The 20,744-nt window shown below is 32.0% G+C and overlaps 1 protein-coding gene across 12 annotated transcripts in view; it reads left to right on the top strand.

The window, feature by feature from the left end:
* The first annotated feature begins 803 nt into the window (after nt 1-803).
* The window catches only part of LOC100161639 (calcium/calmodulin-dependent protein kinase type II alpha chain), a 136,897-nt gene continuing 116,956 nt past the window's right edge, over nt 804-20,744 (top strand). For all 12 annotated transcript variants that reach the window (XM_029490880.1, XM_029490872.1, XM_029490881.1 and 9 more), the window contains exon 1: nt 804-1,296. In XM_029490880.1, the coding sequence (XP_029346740.1) occupies nt 819-1,296 (478 nt within the window). In that variant the 5' untranslated portion in view covers nt 804-818. The remainder of the gene's footprint in view (nt 1,297-20,744) is intronic.

Here is a 20,744-nt window from a genome sequence, read left to right as displayed (position 1 = left end):
GTAAAATTAATATAACTAATAACGCTTTGGTATATGAGTAATAAACGTAATATTTAGTTATCAAATGTAAGTTGTTATAATGTTATAAAAGAAATATAATAAGATTATTAAGATTGATTGCACAATATTTATATTTCATATAGGTATTGAACAATTAAATTAATAAATTATAATACAATAAGCCAGAGTCGCAGATGTAAAATGTTTTATAATATTGTTTAAATTGTTTAATCATTTTTAAATTAAAGCTTTCATTATTATTTTATTTCCTTTCGAATGATCGAATCGTAGACATTTATTGTTGTAGTTTACCCATCTAACTGTAATGAACATCGGATATTGGATGCTGAAACGACTTTGATTCACAAACCCTTAAAAAAAACTAATTCAACAATTGTTTTTCTAAGTATTTTTTTCTCTCGTATAGTTTCTCATCCAAACGAATAAAGTCCATTTTATAGCTCATTAAAGCAAGCAATTGTATTGGTCCCAGCCCCACACGTAGGGGGGTGGCAGGGACACTCTTGGGAGGGGAGTAGGTTAAGCTGACAATAGTACGATTTATCTATGTACGTATATAAGATAAACATATAGATATAATTCAAAGGAAAAAAGAGCGAATTGTGGTGTCGGGGAAGTCGGTGACGCAAGACGAGGAAGAAATGGGTAGCAACGAACGGGTAAAAAGGAAGAGAGTACATATCGCGCGCGGCTGTGTCAGCGGCGGCGGCGCGCATACACACACAAAAGGGGCGCCGGCGTCTGATATCGAGCACAAGCTACGGCGGCGGCGGCGGCTACACCATTATAATAGAGGGATGTCAACAAGTAGCTCGGCGGGCTACCCGAGACGTGCCGAACTTTGCCGATCGGCCGCCGCCGCCGACGCCGCCTGCGGTATTGATTGTGGAACGGCGCCCGCAGAGCACCCGCACCGGCGTCCGCGGCGTTACGCACTGCACACAAGACGCACACACACATTCACAAACACACACACTAGCACACGGTCGCGCGCACACGCAAACGCGAACGCGAACGCAAACGCGGCACACGCTTGCACCGCACGCCGACGTACTGTGCTGCACGCAGTAGACACACGGTTCGAAAGCCGAACGCGGGCCCCCTCGGTTAAATTTTTTTTAACCAAACTACAAAACTATAACCACATACTCACACTCACGCACACACACATATACACACGGCTCACGGCACACGAACACCGCACGACACGATGGCCGCGCCGCTCGTATGTACGCGATTTAGTGACAATTACGAACTTAAAGAGGAACTCGGAAAGTAAGTACCTATATACAATATATATATTCACATATAATATTTATCATGACGTCTCCTGCTATACGTATACTTACCGCCGAACGATGTATATTATAATAATATATTATTTTTATCACATTCATTACAGTCGCCTTCGATATATTAACGACGACGATGACGATCGTAATATAATAATATATATAACACACCGCAGTGGCATAATATTAGTATTTAGTATAATATTATATACTATAGTATAGGCGGTGATGAGTATAGGTTACGGATATATTTTCTTACCGAACTTAAATACCTACGTTTTTTGTATAAGTAAGTCTGTAGCTCTGTTTTTTCTACTACCGTTTCAGCCGGGGGACCGACCCCCTTGTGCTCTCGCGGGTGCCAGTTCCCAATCGATTGTCCTTTGACATCCGCCGAGGATCGCGCTCATGTTATATTATGATAATTGATAATACGATATTATTGTATAATATTCGCTACTATTATTGTGTCCGCTATATCACCATATATCACTATGTTTGTTCCGTCTCTCCCCAAAACAAACGGAATCCAACCACTCGACGACGACGAATTCCCAGTGGTTGGTTTCCCGTCTGCGCGTCGGTGGGGACGTAATCCTCGTTTAGGGATTTCGCACATATTCAACGCGAATCGATAAAGCGTCGTCGTCGGTGGTGGCGGTGGTGACGGCGGCGGCATCTAAGTCCGGCGAATGTTTCACCGCCGCGCATGTGTGTGTGTTTATTATATACGCGCATTCACACACACACACACACACACACACACACACACACACACACACATGGGTATAAGATATAATATTATATAATATGTATATAGTATATATCTATAAGGTGAAAGTAAGAGTAATAATATACATTGTGCCCTAGGCTTAAACAAGTTTGCGCCATGTGGCTGTGTCCTGTACACACATCATATTATATATAGGTATATAGAAATATAGTGCACATATTATACGCGCGCTGTCATTGCCCCATACGCGTATATTTACATGTATTACGCGGCGGCAAGGACTGTAGGGATTTGACTGACGAACCGCAGCAGTGCGACGTCTACAAAATTAGATCAGGTCATCGGGACCTTCCTCTCACCCCCTCTCACCGACCAATCCACTGTACGCGTACTCATGCGTGCACACACATAACATTACAATCACACATTCACACACACACAAACATACTCACGTATACCCTCCTCGTCGCTTCCACCGGCAGCTCAGTAACCGAGTACCATATATAATATACCTATATACCTAGAGTTTATTATATTATACTATATATTATTATACCATACGTCATAGACGTTAAATTGTCGTAATGCACGTGCTCATAAATCACGTGCCATCGCTTTTAGGACGGCGGCGGCGCGCCGAGATGTGTATTAAAATCATGTGTACCTAACATAATACGCATAGGTATAAATGTATAATATACGAATACGTAGGAGCACAACTGCATGAAATAACTATGGATATTATATTATATATATACACATATGATATTATCATTATCATTGCAATTTGCAGGTGTAGTCGATCGACGACTTTAATTTCGGTGCGTGCGCAGTGATACGAAGGATACCGTTGACATACATACCATTATAATAGTTTCCTATATTAAATCCATATATTCGATAAATTATTATTAATACTATTATCGCATTCAAGTATGTTAAGTACGAAATCGGTTTTCAGGGCAAAATTGGAGTGAAATCAAAATAAGGAATTTTATTATCATTGGCGTTTTGTACCTACGGATTTATTGTAATATTGTTAATAGTTCCATGTAAATTGTAATATTATAATGAATATATTGTATATATCCAACTGCTGCATGAATAAAACGATAACATTTTTGGAAAGGAAAACAAAATATGATAAATTTGATGGGGATGAGATATAAACAAAATATCTTATATCGTGGTATATATAGACTGGTAGCGGGATATGACGACTGTCGGTAGAGAAAGGGTAAGGGTAAATGCCAATTCGTATTGCTTGTCATTGTTGAACAACCGGGTGCTGCGTTTATCGAACTTCTGTCTCTCTCTCTCTTTCTCTCTCTCTCTCTCTCTCTCACACTAACCACTCCCTCTCACTCGTACTCTCGGCCTCTATACATCCCTCTCGTACTCATCATCTCGGTGTCCTCCCCTACCTCAGTTTACGAGTCCCGACCACCACCACTTCAGATCCTTCCCGCGTTTTCATACACACACACTAATATATATATATTATATTTATATGTGTACTAGTGGTAATATGACTACGAATTTTAGCAAGCATGCGCCTTTTAATGGCCCTCACGACACTATTACTCTCTGGAGTGGCGCTCTATACGAGTCCTTAACCTTTTCCTCTGCCTTCCGTCGCACTTGTATTATTTTTATCCAATGCCTTCGGTGCGAATTCAAATTTTTCCCTCTTCTTTCGGTGATCTGTTCGTTTACGGGCACGCCAACTCGCGACAGTCCAGCAGCAGCAAGAGCGAATCGATACACTCCACGCGCGTTGTGTAATGTGAATTCGATAAGCGGATGGGTTTTTGTTCTCGGCATGCAGCAGATGCGTGTTAGAAGCTTCGATATCACGAATAGGTATACCTCTCTTTTAAACTTCGGCACACATATCCGCCGCTGTAAAACATGCAGGTGCCTGCCGTGGTGGTTTGCATCTAACCAAAACTCAGACTATAAGTACCTACAAGAATTAACCAAATATTATAATATTATAATAATATTATTATCTTATCTATGTCGTTTCATTAAACATATGAGAATCTCTGTCGGCGCAAAGGTATATTATGCCAACGATCAGTCTATATATAACGATAGACTTCGTTAATATTGATGCAATACATAAATTTAATGCATGTATATACATATATAGTACTAGCCTGTTAATTTTGTTACAACAGCAGTCAAGGCAGACCTTATTCTAATTTCTAATAGACAGTAGAATCTACATTTCAGTGCAGTGGAAAACACCTAAATTATAGTTCACTGTTAACAGGCATAATTAACATATATTTATATGTATTATATGTATATATATTTCATATATTTATACTTTGATTCCATTATTTTCGGGCGTAGGACGTTGGCGCATCGCTATTAGTGTAAAAAAATTTGAAAATTTATTAAAATAAAATGTATTATCTTATACATTGACTATGTAGATCCGTAAATTAGTCATTATTTACATTCATAAAAAAATTATAAAATGATTTATAATACAGTTTTTTATATCTCATTCCTTTTTAATCTGATGTACCCATATACTTATCAGTGTATTATCCGGTCGCTTTGTCGTACTACCTGTTATAGACACTGTTACAACCATGACTAAATAAACCGCAGTATAGGTGAGTTGATTCCCGAGACTTACTTTATGTATTAGTTGATTCCCTGGTCATTATGTCACGGTATACTAGCAATCTTATTACCAGATACCAATTTTTAAAAACAATGTGTTATACATTTTTACCAAATAACTAAATTTTTTAATAATAATTCATTACCTACTAAATTTTTTACTAATAATTTTTTGACAAATAATTTAAGATTTTCAAAATATGAAAAAAACTAAAAAGAACATCATTTTTGAGAAACTTGTCAGAAAACCTCCTCGTGGTGTCTCTTGGGTTAGGCTAATAGACTGAATATTTGACTAAATATTGAAAATAATATATAATGATCAGGGAATCAACTCGTACATACCTCTTAATGACCCGAAAATCAACTCAACGGTATCGTGCAGGTAAACAAGTACCCGGGAATCAACTCGTACGCGGCCAAATAAACAGGCATGATCACTAAAAAAAACCAATTTTTCTTATCACTGCGCATTTTCTCCAGACATGGTAAAAACAGTATGATTCCTATATAATATTTTAATGTGAAGACAATTTTTTTCTATGACATTAGTGTTTCTTCTAAGTCTGAGGAAATATAATATATGTATAAAATACGCGTGCAGTAATCTAGCGATCATGCCTGTTTATTTAGTCATGGTTACAAGTTACAACATGCAACGCGGCAATGATAATTCCGTCCCATTAGAATAATCAGAACTTAGAATGGATCTTAGAAATCGCCCCTCATACCTCCTTCCCACCCATCAGATGTCGAAACATCTTACTTTGAGCTTAAGGAAAAAATCTTTAGTATAAAACTGGTTTGAGGCATGTATATTATAATGTATTTAAAATTTTAATATTATAATGCACAGTGGCCATGAAAGAGGGAGGGTGGGTAAAGTATATATATAAACTAAGTTTTTTACAGTTTTCTTACATAAATATCATATAAATAATACATTTATTTTGGTGGAAAGCATTTTTTTTTTTTTGGGGGGGGGGGTAAACACCCAAACTCCCCCTATAAACGCCACTGATAATGTAAGTTTATAACGCAATACCGGAGACGTTATTTCGATGAGCGGGCTAGGCAACTGTTGCAGTGGGATAGTACTATATATGGTAGGCGCATGTGTCCTTTTGTTACCTATGTTCATCGAGATAGATAAAAATACTTCGAATACCTACTAGTATTTTTTATTCATCTCGATGCCTATATCCTATCAGTAGCGTACGCAAGAATTTTCATTGGTGATGTTATAAGTACTAGCTAATAAATAATAATACATTTAAATAAGTTGTGGTAGTAATACTAAATACACAAATAAGAGGTTCTATGGGTCAAATGAGGTAGGAGTTATAACCCAATAATTCTCCCCGTGGGCACTCCACTGATACCTATATATATAATAATAATAATAATTAATATACTTAATAGGTAATATACATATTATAGGTAATATAGTCAGTTTTGCTCTTGTGTGACATATGCGTTTCGCGTTGAGTAAAATCAATTCGCATTGGCTGTCGCTATGACGACAGTTTCATTGTGCTCAACTCAGGTGTGCTCAACCTTTCGGTTTGTAGTGCCCAGGGGTGGTGTGTGGTTAGATTAGTGTCACCATAAACCAACATAATACATTATACCCTCCCACCTAATTCCCACCTAATTTGTATATTATAAATAGATGATATTATATTAGATGAACCATTAACGGTCAATCTAGGAGAACGGCGTCGCGACAAACGGATTTCGCGACAAAACAAGCCGCAGCACCACAGATCGATTTATATTTAATCTGTAGCAGCACAGTGGTAATTGAACCATTCATTATTAAAACGTTTCAGAGGCTCAACATTTATATTATATAAGTACTTGTGCATAATATGCTCGCCCATATATATTCCATACCTACTTAAACCGGCAACAGTCGCTGTTCGAGTTTCGGGTGAATTTTAGAGTGGTCGGAACATGAAAAAAAAAGCGTCTTCTAAAATATTCATCGGTCCTGTGTTTGATTATTTATTATGTATGCTCTCTATATATATAGACTCTTTGATAGAATAAACACACGCATATAGTAGGTATTGATCAAATAATTAATATAGTTTTAGCAAAGACTGACCCCAATATTTAATACACTATTCTCACCGGAAAACTTTTTAATTTCGACAGTAGTATATCTGACAATATATTTGTTGTTATAACGGTACAGCGTTTTTAGTATTTTTAGATTCTAAACGGAGCAAATGTATTGATTTTACAATAATGTGTTTTTTTCGTGTAGGTATATGTAGGTACTAGGTCAGGTTTATAGTACGATTTATAGTAGAAAAAATGTTTTAATTTTAACCTCAATATTTTTTTGGTAGTAGAGTGAATCTAATTTGTACTTTTAGTAGTAGAAAATTCCCAATACCTAATCTTCAAAATCGCCAGAAAAAATTTTAGGGATAAACGTAAATTTTTACACAAAACTAGTTTTCAACAAAATAAATTTACTTATTTGATTGTACTTAATTCAAATAGAATCAACTGTAAATAGGTTTGTACTTAAAATTGTCATCAAAGGTTTATATTAGCATTTTCTATAAACGGCGCATATGGTACAGAAGATTGGTTACCCATTTCCCCCCCTTTTTTAAATATAAATTCCTGTATGTTGGTATTCAAACTACAATAAATTAACCTAACTAATTATTATGATTTAATAATATTAATAATTTAGTTTACTTATTTATTAATAAGTCATCAATATTGTATTAGGATCCGTCCTCTGCGTTTAGAGATTATTAGCTCATGTATATTATGTATAAATGTTGAACTACAGTAGCTGGATGGTGGCAGGATGGAGCTTAAGAAGCTTTAGCTGTAGTTCTCTTAACATGTTTAGAACAATTTTAATGGTCAAGATAGAGAATGTTTTCTGAGCTGGTCAAAATTTCATAAAATGGTAGCCATTTAAGAGCCATGTATTATACCTATACAATAAATTGTTATTATAAAGTAATGACAATATATACTACACTACTGCTTCAGATATCTCAAAAGCACGGTCAGGCTTGTTCTATTCGACTATTTTAAAATATAATTATATGATCTTTACTTATACATAAATAACTATGTGAACGTTGCACCGATATTTAATGTACCTATAAATGTATTAATTAGAGTGTAACCCATTTGCGCCCAAAATAAAACAAAAACATAATATATCGATTTATAGCCTAAATGTGCCCATTCGGCATACAACGTTGCCATCAGCTATCTTTTAAGAACAATTATTAGAAAAAGTTAATCATTTCTGAAATAATACGATTATTATGTTTAATCCACGCTAACTATTTATTATTATTTTTTATAAAATCCATCATAATAATTAATACAATGATCAGGTATATCTATATTATAAAAGCGAAATAGAAATCTTTGTCACGGGTTGTTTTCATATAAAATCAAAATAAATAATAAATACTACACTGTGTAGACTGTCTACACATATGTTATCTAGTATACCTATCTAATATCTGTATATTATCATTAATTTTGGTTTTGGTATAATATACATTACAGTTTTTTTTTAACACAACGTTCACTTATTGCCTTTAGAAACAACATTTCCACTCACGTGATTTTTGAAATAACGAATAGGTAACTAAACAAGGTTTTTTTTTCTTGAAATAGTTATATTAAATTTCATAACTATACTTAGTAGTTAGTAGTACTCAGTACTCACTACTCACGAGCTGATGCAACTAACACAGAAATAAATAAATTTATCTTTTCGATTGGGATTTCACAATTTTCATTATCATGAGCCACTATAGAATATTATTATTAGATGTCATGGTTATAAGTACCTAATAAATAGCAACGTTGCACGATTTTCACTTGCTTTAATTCTGGCACAAATGGGTTACGATTAACGAGTTCGGACGCAAATGGGATGCACTGATTAATTATATTATATACAAATACAAACTTAAAATAACCCCTCTCCCCAAAAAAATAAATAAAAAAAATATGCACGTATCAATAAATGTTTTATACCTAAGTATTTAAGTATTTTAGATTCTGAGTGGAACGATGAATGTATTGATTTTACAATGATGTGTGTTTTTTTTATTTTTTTTTTTTTTGTCTCTGTCATCACCTTTTAGGACAGTAAAAGTGCTCGGATTTTCTTCAACAGTATCTTTTCTGATAGGAAAGTGAACCTAGTTGGTACTTTGGGGGATCAAAAGCAAAAATTTCCCAGTAGTTTTCAAAAGCGACGTGAAAAACAAAAGAAAAATTAAGGAAAAACGGGAATTTTTACGCAAAATCTGTTTTTGAGAAAATCGATTTTGGTTTTTAGTGCAACTCTAAAACAAATGACCATAGGTACATAAAATTTTGACTGGGTGTTTATATAAGCATTTTCTATACACCATAATATTTTCCAAATATATTGACTTATTTTGAGCTGTTTACAGACATTTGTAGTTTCCATTTTAATTTCTGAGTGGAACGATGAATGTATTGATTTTACAATGATGTGTGTTTTTTTTTTAATTTTTAATTTATTATTTTTTTTTTTGTGTCTGTCATCACCTTTTAGGACAGTAAAAGTGCTTGGATTTTCTTCAACAGTACCTTTTCTGATAGGAAAAAGAATCTAGTTGGTACTTTGGGGGGGTCAAAAGTAAAATTTTTCCATAGGTTTTCAAAGCGCCAAGAAAAACAAAGAAAAATTAAGGAAAAACGGGAATTTTACGCAAAATCGATTTTTCACAAAATTGAATTTGGGTTTTGGTGTAACTTGACCGTAGATCACCGTAGATACATGAAATTTGACTGAATGTTTATATTAGCATTTTCTATACACCATAACATTTTCAAAATATTTTGAATTATTTTGAGCTCTTTACGGACATTGTCAGTTTTCATTTTATTTTAGTTTTTTTTCTAAAAATATCAATAAAATTTTATTTGTTGATTAAAAAAGCTTGAAAATTTAATAAAAGGCTCCTAGTATATTGTTTCAAAAGCAGATTTCTCATGTAGCGATTTTCTTATTTTGTTGTAATTCAAAAACGAATAACTATAGATACATGAAAATTTTACTGAATGTTTATATTAGCATTTTCTATACACCATACAATTTTGAAAATAATTTGACTCTTTTTGAGCTGTTTACGGACATTTTCAGTTTTAAATTTTTTTAGTTTTTTTTTTCTATAAATATCAATAAAGTTTTATTAGTTGGGCCAAAAAGTGTAAAAATTTAATACAAGGCTCCTCCTGATATATTGTTAAAGTATCAGTTGAAAAATATTAAAAATACATAGGCACAATTTTTTTTTATAAGCATTTAAAGATCAAATTTTGAATTTATCAAAATTTATCAAATCTTAATTTGAAAAATTATTTTGTAGTTAAAAATTTATAAAATGTTCAATTTTTGTATCTAAGGATTAAAAATTTAAAACAATATTCCACGTAAGTAATTAATTCTGTTACCAAAAAATCTAAAAAATACATTTACACACTTTATTTTTATAGTCATTTTAAGTACAAATTTGGACGAAATTACATATTAAAAAACATAGGATAACTATTTTAGTTATTTTGTTGTGATTGTATAATATTATTCGTGGGTACTTGAAACTTCTAAAGTATTCTAACGCGTTATAAGTACCTAATGGATATTGTGATATGATTAATTTGGAATTTATTATGGATACCTATTATTGGTCAATTTTTTTTTTAATACCATAGATAAGTATATAATATATCTAATACCTAGACTGACATACCGTCTCCGCTCAGAATCGTTTTTCTTATACAGTGATATTATATCATTGAATTCAAATTTAATAATACTAACCATTATACAGTGACCCACTTGTAACCTACTGTACAGCAGAGCGACATCCACTTTCTCACCTTTTTTCTACCTTATTTCTATTCTATAATAAAAAAAATAAAATTTACCACTCCTGCAGTGGTTGAATTAAAAATGTAAGATATATAACTTTCAGAAATTAGCAATAACAATAACTACAATATGTAATTATATTATATTATTTGTATAGCCAAAAAATATAGTCATATGTTTTTAAATTAAATTATAAAAAAATAATTTCTTCCGGAGCAAGGTCGGGCAGCTAGTTATTTTATAATACATATTATTATTTATAGAGATTACCAAAATATAATATCTAAATCTCCTACCACTCACTATTCCTATTAAGCCTCTTTATTCAACCTGTTCTAAGTGTCGTGATACTCATTCATAAAAATGTTTTTACGGTCCTGGAACAAAGTGTTTATTTTGAGTGTGTGACGCCGACCGGCGATAGTGGGTGCTGTGTTTGGTGTGGAGTTGAAATGGTGAGGGGACGACAATATTAAACAAATACATTTTACAAAATACTTAATACATAAAAATATAAAATCATCTTACTTGGTTTAGGCATCTTTAGTTTAGCTTACTTATGCAGTTATTTGCCTAACCAAGACTTACATCAAAATAATTCCTTATCGTAATTTGGACTTAATAACTTTTCTATAAAGCTTGACGGGTGATGAAACATTGTAGGTGCATAAAAATATTTCAGTCTTCAGATCTGTGGCTTGAGAGACATAATCCTTCGTTAATAATTGCTTAATTGTTAATCATTAATTGTTGATGTGCATGCGTCTATGAATCCAAAATGTGTAATTATTTTATGTTAAAAATAAAAAGAACTTATACTTAACAAATTAAAAGAAAGTTAAAAGAGTTAAAAAGAATATGAAAACAATTTTATAAAATACAAATTATAACAGTAATCGGAAAAATATAAATATTGTTAACGAAAGAAAAAAGTAAAACCGATGTATTATATTATACAAATGTATTTTGAACAAAATTAAAACATTAATAAGATATTTAATTACTAGGCAGTATATTATTGAGCCAGCATATCTATTATTTATTATAACTCGTTTTTGTACGTTTGTTTATATTTTGTTAGTGGCCAACAAACTATATAAAAAATCAATACAAAATAGGTATAGCTCTCCACTAAGACTTTACGTCTATATATAGTACATTATGTAATATTTAAATAAAAAAAAACCTACTGAACAAGAAATTAACGATCTGAGTCTTCCAGTTTAAAGCTATTCTAATAAATTCTAGTTCAAATAAGTCAGAGGTAAAAAGTACCTACTCAACCGAATAAAAATAATTGTAGTGGCATTATTGATTAGGATATAATTGAGATAGGAGAGGTGGACTATGTCCTCCAGAAGTCTGAACTAGCAGTGATTTAAATAAATACAATTTACTGGCCAAAATATTATGTAATAGTCATTAGTAACAATTTAGTATTTATTGTTACTGTTTTACAAAAATATTAAAAATATAGGTAGTAAATAAATATTAAATATACATTTAAATTATTTTTAATAGATATACTGTGCTAAGGGAAAATTATACAGGAAATCTTTATAATTTGTACACTCCTTAAAATTTTCGTCTAGTTGTGCCTATGAATATATAAGATATTATAATATCAAATAAGTAATTAAAGATTAAAAGGATGCCAGTGCGTCATTTGTTTTCTCTCCCTGACCAACGCACAACATAACAAATCTACATTTAGCCGAACCAACCCTGTATTGTTTAATTTCAATATTAGAGGGAATTCACTTCTTATCAAACTATAATTTAAAAATACCTGTGTCATACGTTGGCTTTTTTTTACGATATTTTAATTTTTATGCAATTTATAAGGATTTTTAAATTTTAATATTTTACACTTTCATAATTTACACAAAAATGATTGTATCATCAAATAGTCTACACGGGTAATATTCTTAACTTAAATTTTGATATTAGATGAATCCACTCTATTACTAAAAGTATAACAAGTAAAAACATAGGGACATTTGATTATAGTTCTGCTGAACGTGAATTCGATATGTTGCGCAAGGGTCAGTGACGGCAGAAAACAAATATTGCGCTTAATTCCTCTTAAGAGGACGTGATACCCGCATTTGTTGTTTCCGTAACAAGTGCGTAACCTAGAAAATTTTACGATCAGCAGAACACGTGAAGCTCCGTTAATTTAAAAATTAGAACGAATTGACCTCTTATAAAATCTAAAGATAAGATTAGTGTCTAGGCAACCTTGTGGGCTTTTTATTATATTTTAATATAAAAGCTAGTTATGAGTATTTTAAAATACAGATTCATAAATCTAAAAATACTTATAACTCGCTTTTAAATTAAAATAAGAACCCACGAGGTTGCATAGATAATAATCTTACCTTTAAATTTTATAGGAGGCCAACTCACTCTAATTTTTAAACTAACAGGGGTACACGTGTTCTGCTAAGCGTACAATTTGGTATGTTACGCACTTGTAAGACGGAGAAAACACGAGAACCATGAGGGTATCGTCCTCTTAGATAATAATACTGAATAAGTACAAAACGGAATAATTACTTAGAGAGCATTTTCATTTGCCTTAGACAACCTAAAAAATAATACATTATGCCTTCAAATCCAGGCCCTAGTTTATGGGTGTCATTTTGGGGTGGTAATTGATTTTAACATTTATTTTAGTTTTCTTGGATGAATAGATGCATACAATATAAAATAGTGCTAACATATAAAATAATCTTCAAAATATGTATGATAAACGCTCAGGTAAAAAATATATTCATATAAAAATGAGTATACCTAGGTACAAAACCATTGACATTTTTCCCACGGAAGTTTTCCAATCGTTCACAACGTGCGTTTATGGGGTCTTATTATTATATATGTATTTATATATATTATGCACCTATATAAGTCCTGAATATAATGTGATGCGTAGTTTGTAGGTACATGATGATATACCTGTGCATTATTATCATAATGCGCGTAAAAAAAGCCGGATTCGCGATAATCCTCCGGAGTTTAGGGAAAAAAATGACAAGCGACTGCAGCGGTGCTTTGAGCGGGTGTGCTGGAGCCCTGCAGGGGTAGGAGGACGTGCGTTCTCTGCAAGAACCATCCGCGGCTATTATTATGTATACTATTATCATATGGGTAGGTAATAATATGCATCACACACACACACACACACATATTGATATATATATATATATATATATATATGTATATATATGCGAGTGTGTATATACTATATAGTATATTATAAACGCATACCTATATAATGCCCATGCCCAATAATATATAGTCCTTTTATTGCTCTCACTCAACAATTTCCGCGATTACATTTAAACACTCGCACGCACACACCCACACACACTCATACACATACACAAGCGCGCGCCAGGTAATAATATATATATTATTATTTCATATTGTGCCGCCACTGTGGCTAGCTGTTTAGGTATACCCTTATACTATACGCATCGTGTTATATATATATATAGACGTGATTTGTATGTGCCAGTGTGTATGTGTGTTGTGCGTGTGCACGTGTGTGTGTACGGCCACCGGGCTTGGGACCACCCATCTGAACCGTTTAAAGCCGACAGAACACATGTTGTATAAATAAGTTAATCCGCGGTGCGCATTGTTCGGCCTTTTGTGTAACCGATATATTATATACTATGTACGCACACGGCGCGTATTATATATTATTATATTGTCTGCCGTGGCGGCCGGTTTCATCCAATGATCCGGTGTGTCCGCTCCAGTGTGAAATTGGAGTTTGGATTTGCGCCCCGGTGGCCCCCCGGATTTGTGTATACACACACACATACATATATATATATTATACATACACCTATAGATCGTTCATTGTGTGTATTAATGTAAGTGTATATGTGTGTGTGTTTGTGTGTGTGTCAGTGAGCACACATTTATACGCGTACATATAATATGCGAGTTTTAGGCTCCACCCCGTAACCGGTATTATGTATAAAATCCGTTGTCGTGGGGTGGCCTCGGCGGCGTGTATATACCACTATATTATATTATCGTTACCCATGTGTGTGTGTGTGTGTGTGTGTGTGTGTGTGTGTGTCTATGTGCGTGTTTATTTGGAGTCGGTCTTGTGTATAGATATATAATATATTATGTGTGTGTGCGTGTCGATGACCCAACCTCTCCGCAGCCGCTTTTTCAAACAATTAGCCCCGGATCATCACGGCGTTGCCACTCGATTGGATCCGTAGCCGCAAATCTTTATCGATTTATACACATCATTTTATTATATTATGTGTGCTGTGTGCATGTGTGTGTACCTCTATAATACAATTTATTTTTTAAATTTATTAACACTGCTTTTACCTTCTGTATATACGCCTACACACACACATACTTTAATATTATATTATTCTGTTGATATTCATAATAATATATATAATGTAGTATATACCTACCACCTATGTTATTATACGCGTGTTATTTCAGACGAACCGGCGCGTCTTTGCCTGTTATGTATGATGTATTATAACCTGAATTCCTATACAGATAGTAGTGGTATCATATACCTATGTAGTGTATGCTGTATATAATGTATAATACTACCAATATAAAGTGCAACTCTATAGATATTTGTTCGCGCATTCCTTCACACGGACTGTAGATGCGCTTGCATTATATTATTATTATTATTATTATTTATTACAGAATTTATAGTAAGTAGGTATTACAATAATATATAGAAGCCTTCCTCCGTAACCGCCAATGAGTTTCTCAAATCCAACCGCGAAATGTATGCGCTTTGATCTTATAATTGGCCGTATGTACAGTACAATTTATATACAATATATTATATAGGTACTGATCAACATTTGTATCCAAATTATTTTTTAATTATTATTATTCACATTGTACATAGCTGGTGTATGCGGCCATAACGTATCTATGTCACATAGCAGTAATGTTTCAAAACCACTGATTTCTATAAATATTGTAGGTAGGTATTTATATATAGGTATTGTAATTTTGTAAAACTTAAACTGTGAAGTACAGGCCACAATAATTAAAAATGTATACATTTTAAAAACAATGATCACCAAGAGAAAAATGTCATCTGGTTCTAGCCCGCTTCTAGCTGGTCACTTTGTAAATTTTACAGTTGAGCATTAAAAGTACGAAACGCGGAGACTGTGCAGACAGGTAAAAATATTAGTTTCAGAATGCGAACACGTTTTATACTATTACATACATTATACATTATTTTGAGTTAAGAATTCGTGAAAAAATATTGTACTTAATCCTTAATCCTATAACGAACATCCGTAACAAAAGATACCTTATCCTTATTATTTTGATTGAACTATATTATTATAGTTAATATTGTTTTATTAAATTTAAATTTAGCACAGCACACTTACAATCTTTTATTGATGTTATTTGGTTGAACAAAATTATTATAATTTTGGATAGATAGTTCACTTAATTTTTTTAAAACTTAATTGAATAGTTTATATAATTATATTATATATTATATTGAACTAAGTAGGTACAAAAACAAAATGTATTAATATGACAATATCGTAGTAGGTATATAGCATACACCTTAGTATAAGGTCTATGGTATATAGCCATATAGGTAGGTACCACGTCCACGTGTAATATTGGAAATCACGAAGTCACAAAGATAGAGCACATTTAAAATATTATTTTCAGTATAGCTTTATTTTGTAAGTAGATAATATAGAGACCTGGTTTAAAATTTCAATAATCAAAATAATATATTTTGTGTTTTGTCAGTATCGTTGGTATTGTATACCCGTAAATATTTGTATGTGACATATGTACACTAATAGGGGTGCATAATATTGTAGTTGGTTAAGCGACATGTTTATAGGGAACCCTCTTTTGCGATTCAAAGAAATCTTAAAAATCATTTTGACGACCTTATTGCTTATTATCTCTTTTATTACATTCAACATGCTATGTCCCTTCTATTTATCGTACGATATTAAGCGAAAATCTAATCCTAAGCTCAGTACCTACCTATTGAGTTTTAACTACCCGTGGATATACAGGGGGAAATATGCCCAAGGGAGAAAAGCACGTTCCGTAAATACATTTAACAAATAACAATACTTATAAACTCGTCTGCAGTGACGACAGATTATATCCACTATACCCAGGTATATAGATACCGCGTATATATTATTAATCTATTTTAAAATACTTTTTAAATTTATTAGTCTAATAGACATAGGCACAACTAGACCAATATTTTTAGGGGTGCACAAATCATAAAGATTTCCTGTATAATTTCCCCTTAGCACAGTATATATATATCTATTAACAATAATTTAAATGTATATTTAATATTTATTTACTACCTATATTTTTAATATTTTTGTAAAACAGTTACAGTAAATACTAAATTGTGACTAATGATTATTACATAATTTTTTGGCCAGTAAATTGTATTTATTTAAATCACTGATAGTTCAGACTTCTGAACGACGTAGTCCTCCTCTCCTATCTAAATTATATATCCTAATCAATAATGCCATTACAATTATTTTTATTTGGTTGAGTAGGTACTTTTTACCTCTGACTTATTTGAACTAGAATTTATTAGAATAGCTTTAAACTGGAAGACTTAGATCGTTAATTTACAATTTTATTTAAGTAGTTTTATTTATTTTTAAATACTAGGTACATGAGCTATATCTACTTGGTATTCATTTGTTGTATCGTGTGTTGGCCACAAACACAATATAAACAAACGTACACTGTACGTCTGTACACAAACAAGTTATTCATATTTATTATTATTATAAATAATAAATATGCTTGCTAAATTGTATGCTGCCTAGTTATTAATTTTCTTATTAATGTTATTACCGTTTTAATTTTGATCAAAATACATTTGTATAATATAATACATAGGTTTTTACTTTCGTTAATAATATTTATATTTTTCCGATTACTGTTATAATTTTTATTTTCTAAAAGTATTCTTATATTCTTTTTAACTTTTTTAAGTTTCTTTACGTTTGTAAAGTAAAATTTCTTTTTATTTTCAACATAAAATAATTGCACATTTTAGGTTCATAGACGCACGCACATCAAAAATAAATGCAATTTTTTATGAAGGATTATATCTCTCAGGCCTCACTGCCACAGATCTGAAATATTTTTATGCACCTACAATGTTTCTACACCCGTCAAGCTTTATAGAAAAGTTATTAAGTCCAAATTACGATAAGGAATTATTTTGATGTAAGTCTTGGTTAGGCAAATAACTGCATAAGTAAGCTAAACTATAGATGCCTAAACCAAGTAAGATGATTTTATATTTTTATGTATTAAGAATTTTGTAAAATGTCTTTATTTAATATTATCGTCCCCTCATCATTTCAACTCCACACCAAACACATCATCCACTATCGCCGGTCGGCGTCACACACTCAAAATAAACACTTTGTTCCAGGACCGTAAAAACATTTTTATGAATGAGTATCACGACACTTAGAACAGTTTGAATAAAGAGGCTCAATAGGAATAGTGAGTGCACTATGGTGGGAGACTTAGAAATAATATTTTGGTAAACTCTATAAATAATAATATAGGTATATAATAAAGTAATACAAATATGATAAATATAATAATAATAGTAGGTTAACACCCACTGATAATATATAGTTATAGTTATAAATTTATAATATTAGGGCAGTGTTGAATTTTAAATAAAGATCGGGGGGATATCATCATTATAATTTAAAATTACTGTTTCTTTACTCCTCTTGTACTTATAATGCTATGTGACAAATATAAATCCCTCCGCGCCAGTAGCCCATCTCACCTTTCCAGAGGCTGGAAGCCTGGAACACACTACAATTCAACGCTATATAGTAAGCCGAAAATATGCGAATGTCGTATTGCGACAAAATTAAAAATTTGAAATTAAAATCTTATTATAACGTTAAATTCGATATTTATTTATTTATTTATATTAAAATATGTTTTATCGATGTATAAACAGAGGCGGAACTAAGATTTTTTACTCCCGGGGAAAATATTAAAATTACGCCCAATCATAGACCAAGACTGAAAATAATATACCTATCATTCCCTACATTTGTTTTCAAATAAATGGAATTAAAATTACAAACATACTTTACAGTTTACACACTAAATACTTATTAACTTTTTAACACATATAATAATGTTAACTAAAAAGTTAAAACATTTGAACTTTAAATGTTTAGAAAAAAAATTGTGACTACAGATTTTTAATATTTTTCATCTGCCTTTGAAAATATGTATTTGGAGCCTTCTATTAAATTTTCAAGATTTTTACCCAACAAATAAAATTTTATTGATATTTATAGAAAAAAATTAAAAAACCTAAAATAATTGAAAACACTAAAAATGTCTGTAAACAACTCTATACACCTAAATATTTTTCAAAATTTGAGTGGCCTAACCCACATTAAAACATTTAACACTTAACCAATGTTAATTGGGTTAGTGCTTTATAGATAGTTTAGAAGGCAAGAAATTAATTATTAAAAGTGAGTTTATTTTCCTTAGAGACTAGAGTAGATTTTAGGGGAAAAAAAAATATTGAAAAATAATCAATACTTCAATTATGTACCTGTCCTGTATAAAACCACTAGCTGTTCTATGCGCCTCAATTATAATAGAGTTTACACAATGACAATAGACACACAATAGGCCAATAAAAAAGGTAATTAAATAAAACAATTTATAAAATAAATAAGGAAAAAAAGACAAATCAAATCTTTTTTTTAAACATAAACAAATGTAGAACCATCTTGGTAAATATTATAATATATAATATTAAAAAATATTAACATAATTTTTAATAAGCAGATATAATACATCGTACGTTGATTGATAATCTTATAAGTTATTGTGTAGGTATCAGACATTTTAACGAAACACTGCATCAAAAAATTCCTTTATATTTTCACACTTTCACTCAGAATCTTAATAATTATAGTAGGTACATACTGACAGCAGCATACCAATTACCAGTATACTTATTAGTTATTTTGTATACTTATACGAATCTACCTATGCATAATCTTACCTTTAACTAAAAATATGATGTACCTACTATACTGATTAGTGACAGAGCGGAATCGCTTGGTCGGCCGCGCTTTCAAATGGCAAATGATAGAATTATCACAATATCACTGTGGATTGTGGTAATTAATTGTTTGCTATTTTTGTCCGCGTCGTCACCGTGCGTCGACGAAAACGTTCATATTAATTAATATATTTATATTTACGATTGAATCAATAATAAATACAATCATTTATATTTAATTTGTATTATTAGTCTGTCTCTATAATCTATATTATGTACTGTCGACCGCCGGCGCACGCCGATCGCGCAGCTACGCGATCTAATAATAGAATGACGAATAATTATTTTACGCCATAATATATAATTTTATTTTTGTTTTTCATTATTATTTGAAATAAAAATATTTTCTTACTTCTAAAACCAATCATTAATATAAAGACCCACAAAAAAATTATGCCCGGGGATCAATCCCCAGCTACCCCCCCCCCCTAGTTCCGCCACTGTGTATAAATAACGAAAAATGTTATACAAGAGTAGTGTATAGTTCTCGAAGTACCGATAACCGATCTATGTATAAATTACAATATTATTGTAGTCGACTGGCTTTCGCGTGTTCTCGCTTGCGATGTGGATTAGGCCTATAGGGGATAACTGCCACAATAAGAAGAACGCACCTCGTGTAATACCTCATGCTTCTAAATAAAATGGATTATGTGATATAATGTTGTTTAACAAGCATAGGTGGTGTGGAAACTTACACGACGCTGCAGTCATCCTATACATCGAGTACATTAAAGTAATATAGTTAATACCAATAATAATAAGATAAAACACCTGTATAACATAAGACTGTGGTAGGGATTAAAAAAATATATTTTTGGAGCTATATAGATCACAGGTGGTTTAAGCGAAAATATACGAAACCTTGGTGGCTGGAGAAATATTTGGACGCTTAAGGCGGGTTCACAACTGCGCGTGTCGTGTCGTGTCGTGCAAAATTCGTTTTTTTTCTGATTGGTTCACCAAAATGTGATAATAAAATATGTA

This window comes from Acyrthosiphon pisum, chromosome A2 (genome assembly GCF_005508785.2).
Source record: "Acyrthosiphon pisum isolate AL4f chromosome A2, pea_aphid_22Mar2018_4r6ur, whole genome shotgun sequence".
In the NCBI taxonomy this organism is placed as follows: domain Eukaryota; kingdom Metazoa; phylum Arthropoda; class Insecta; order Hemiptera; family Aphididae; genus Acyrthosiphon; species Acyrthosiphon pisum.
The sequence above is the reverse complement of the archived record's forward strand: the minus strand, read 5'-3'. Positions and strand labels throughout refer to the sequence as shown.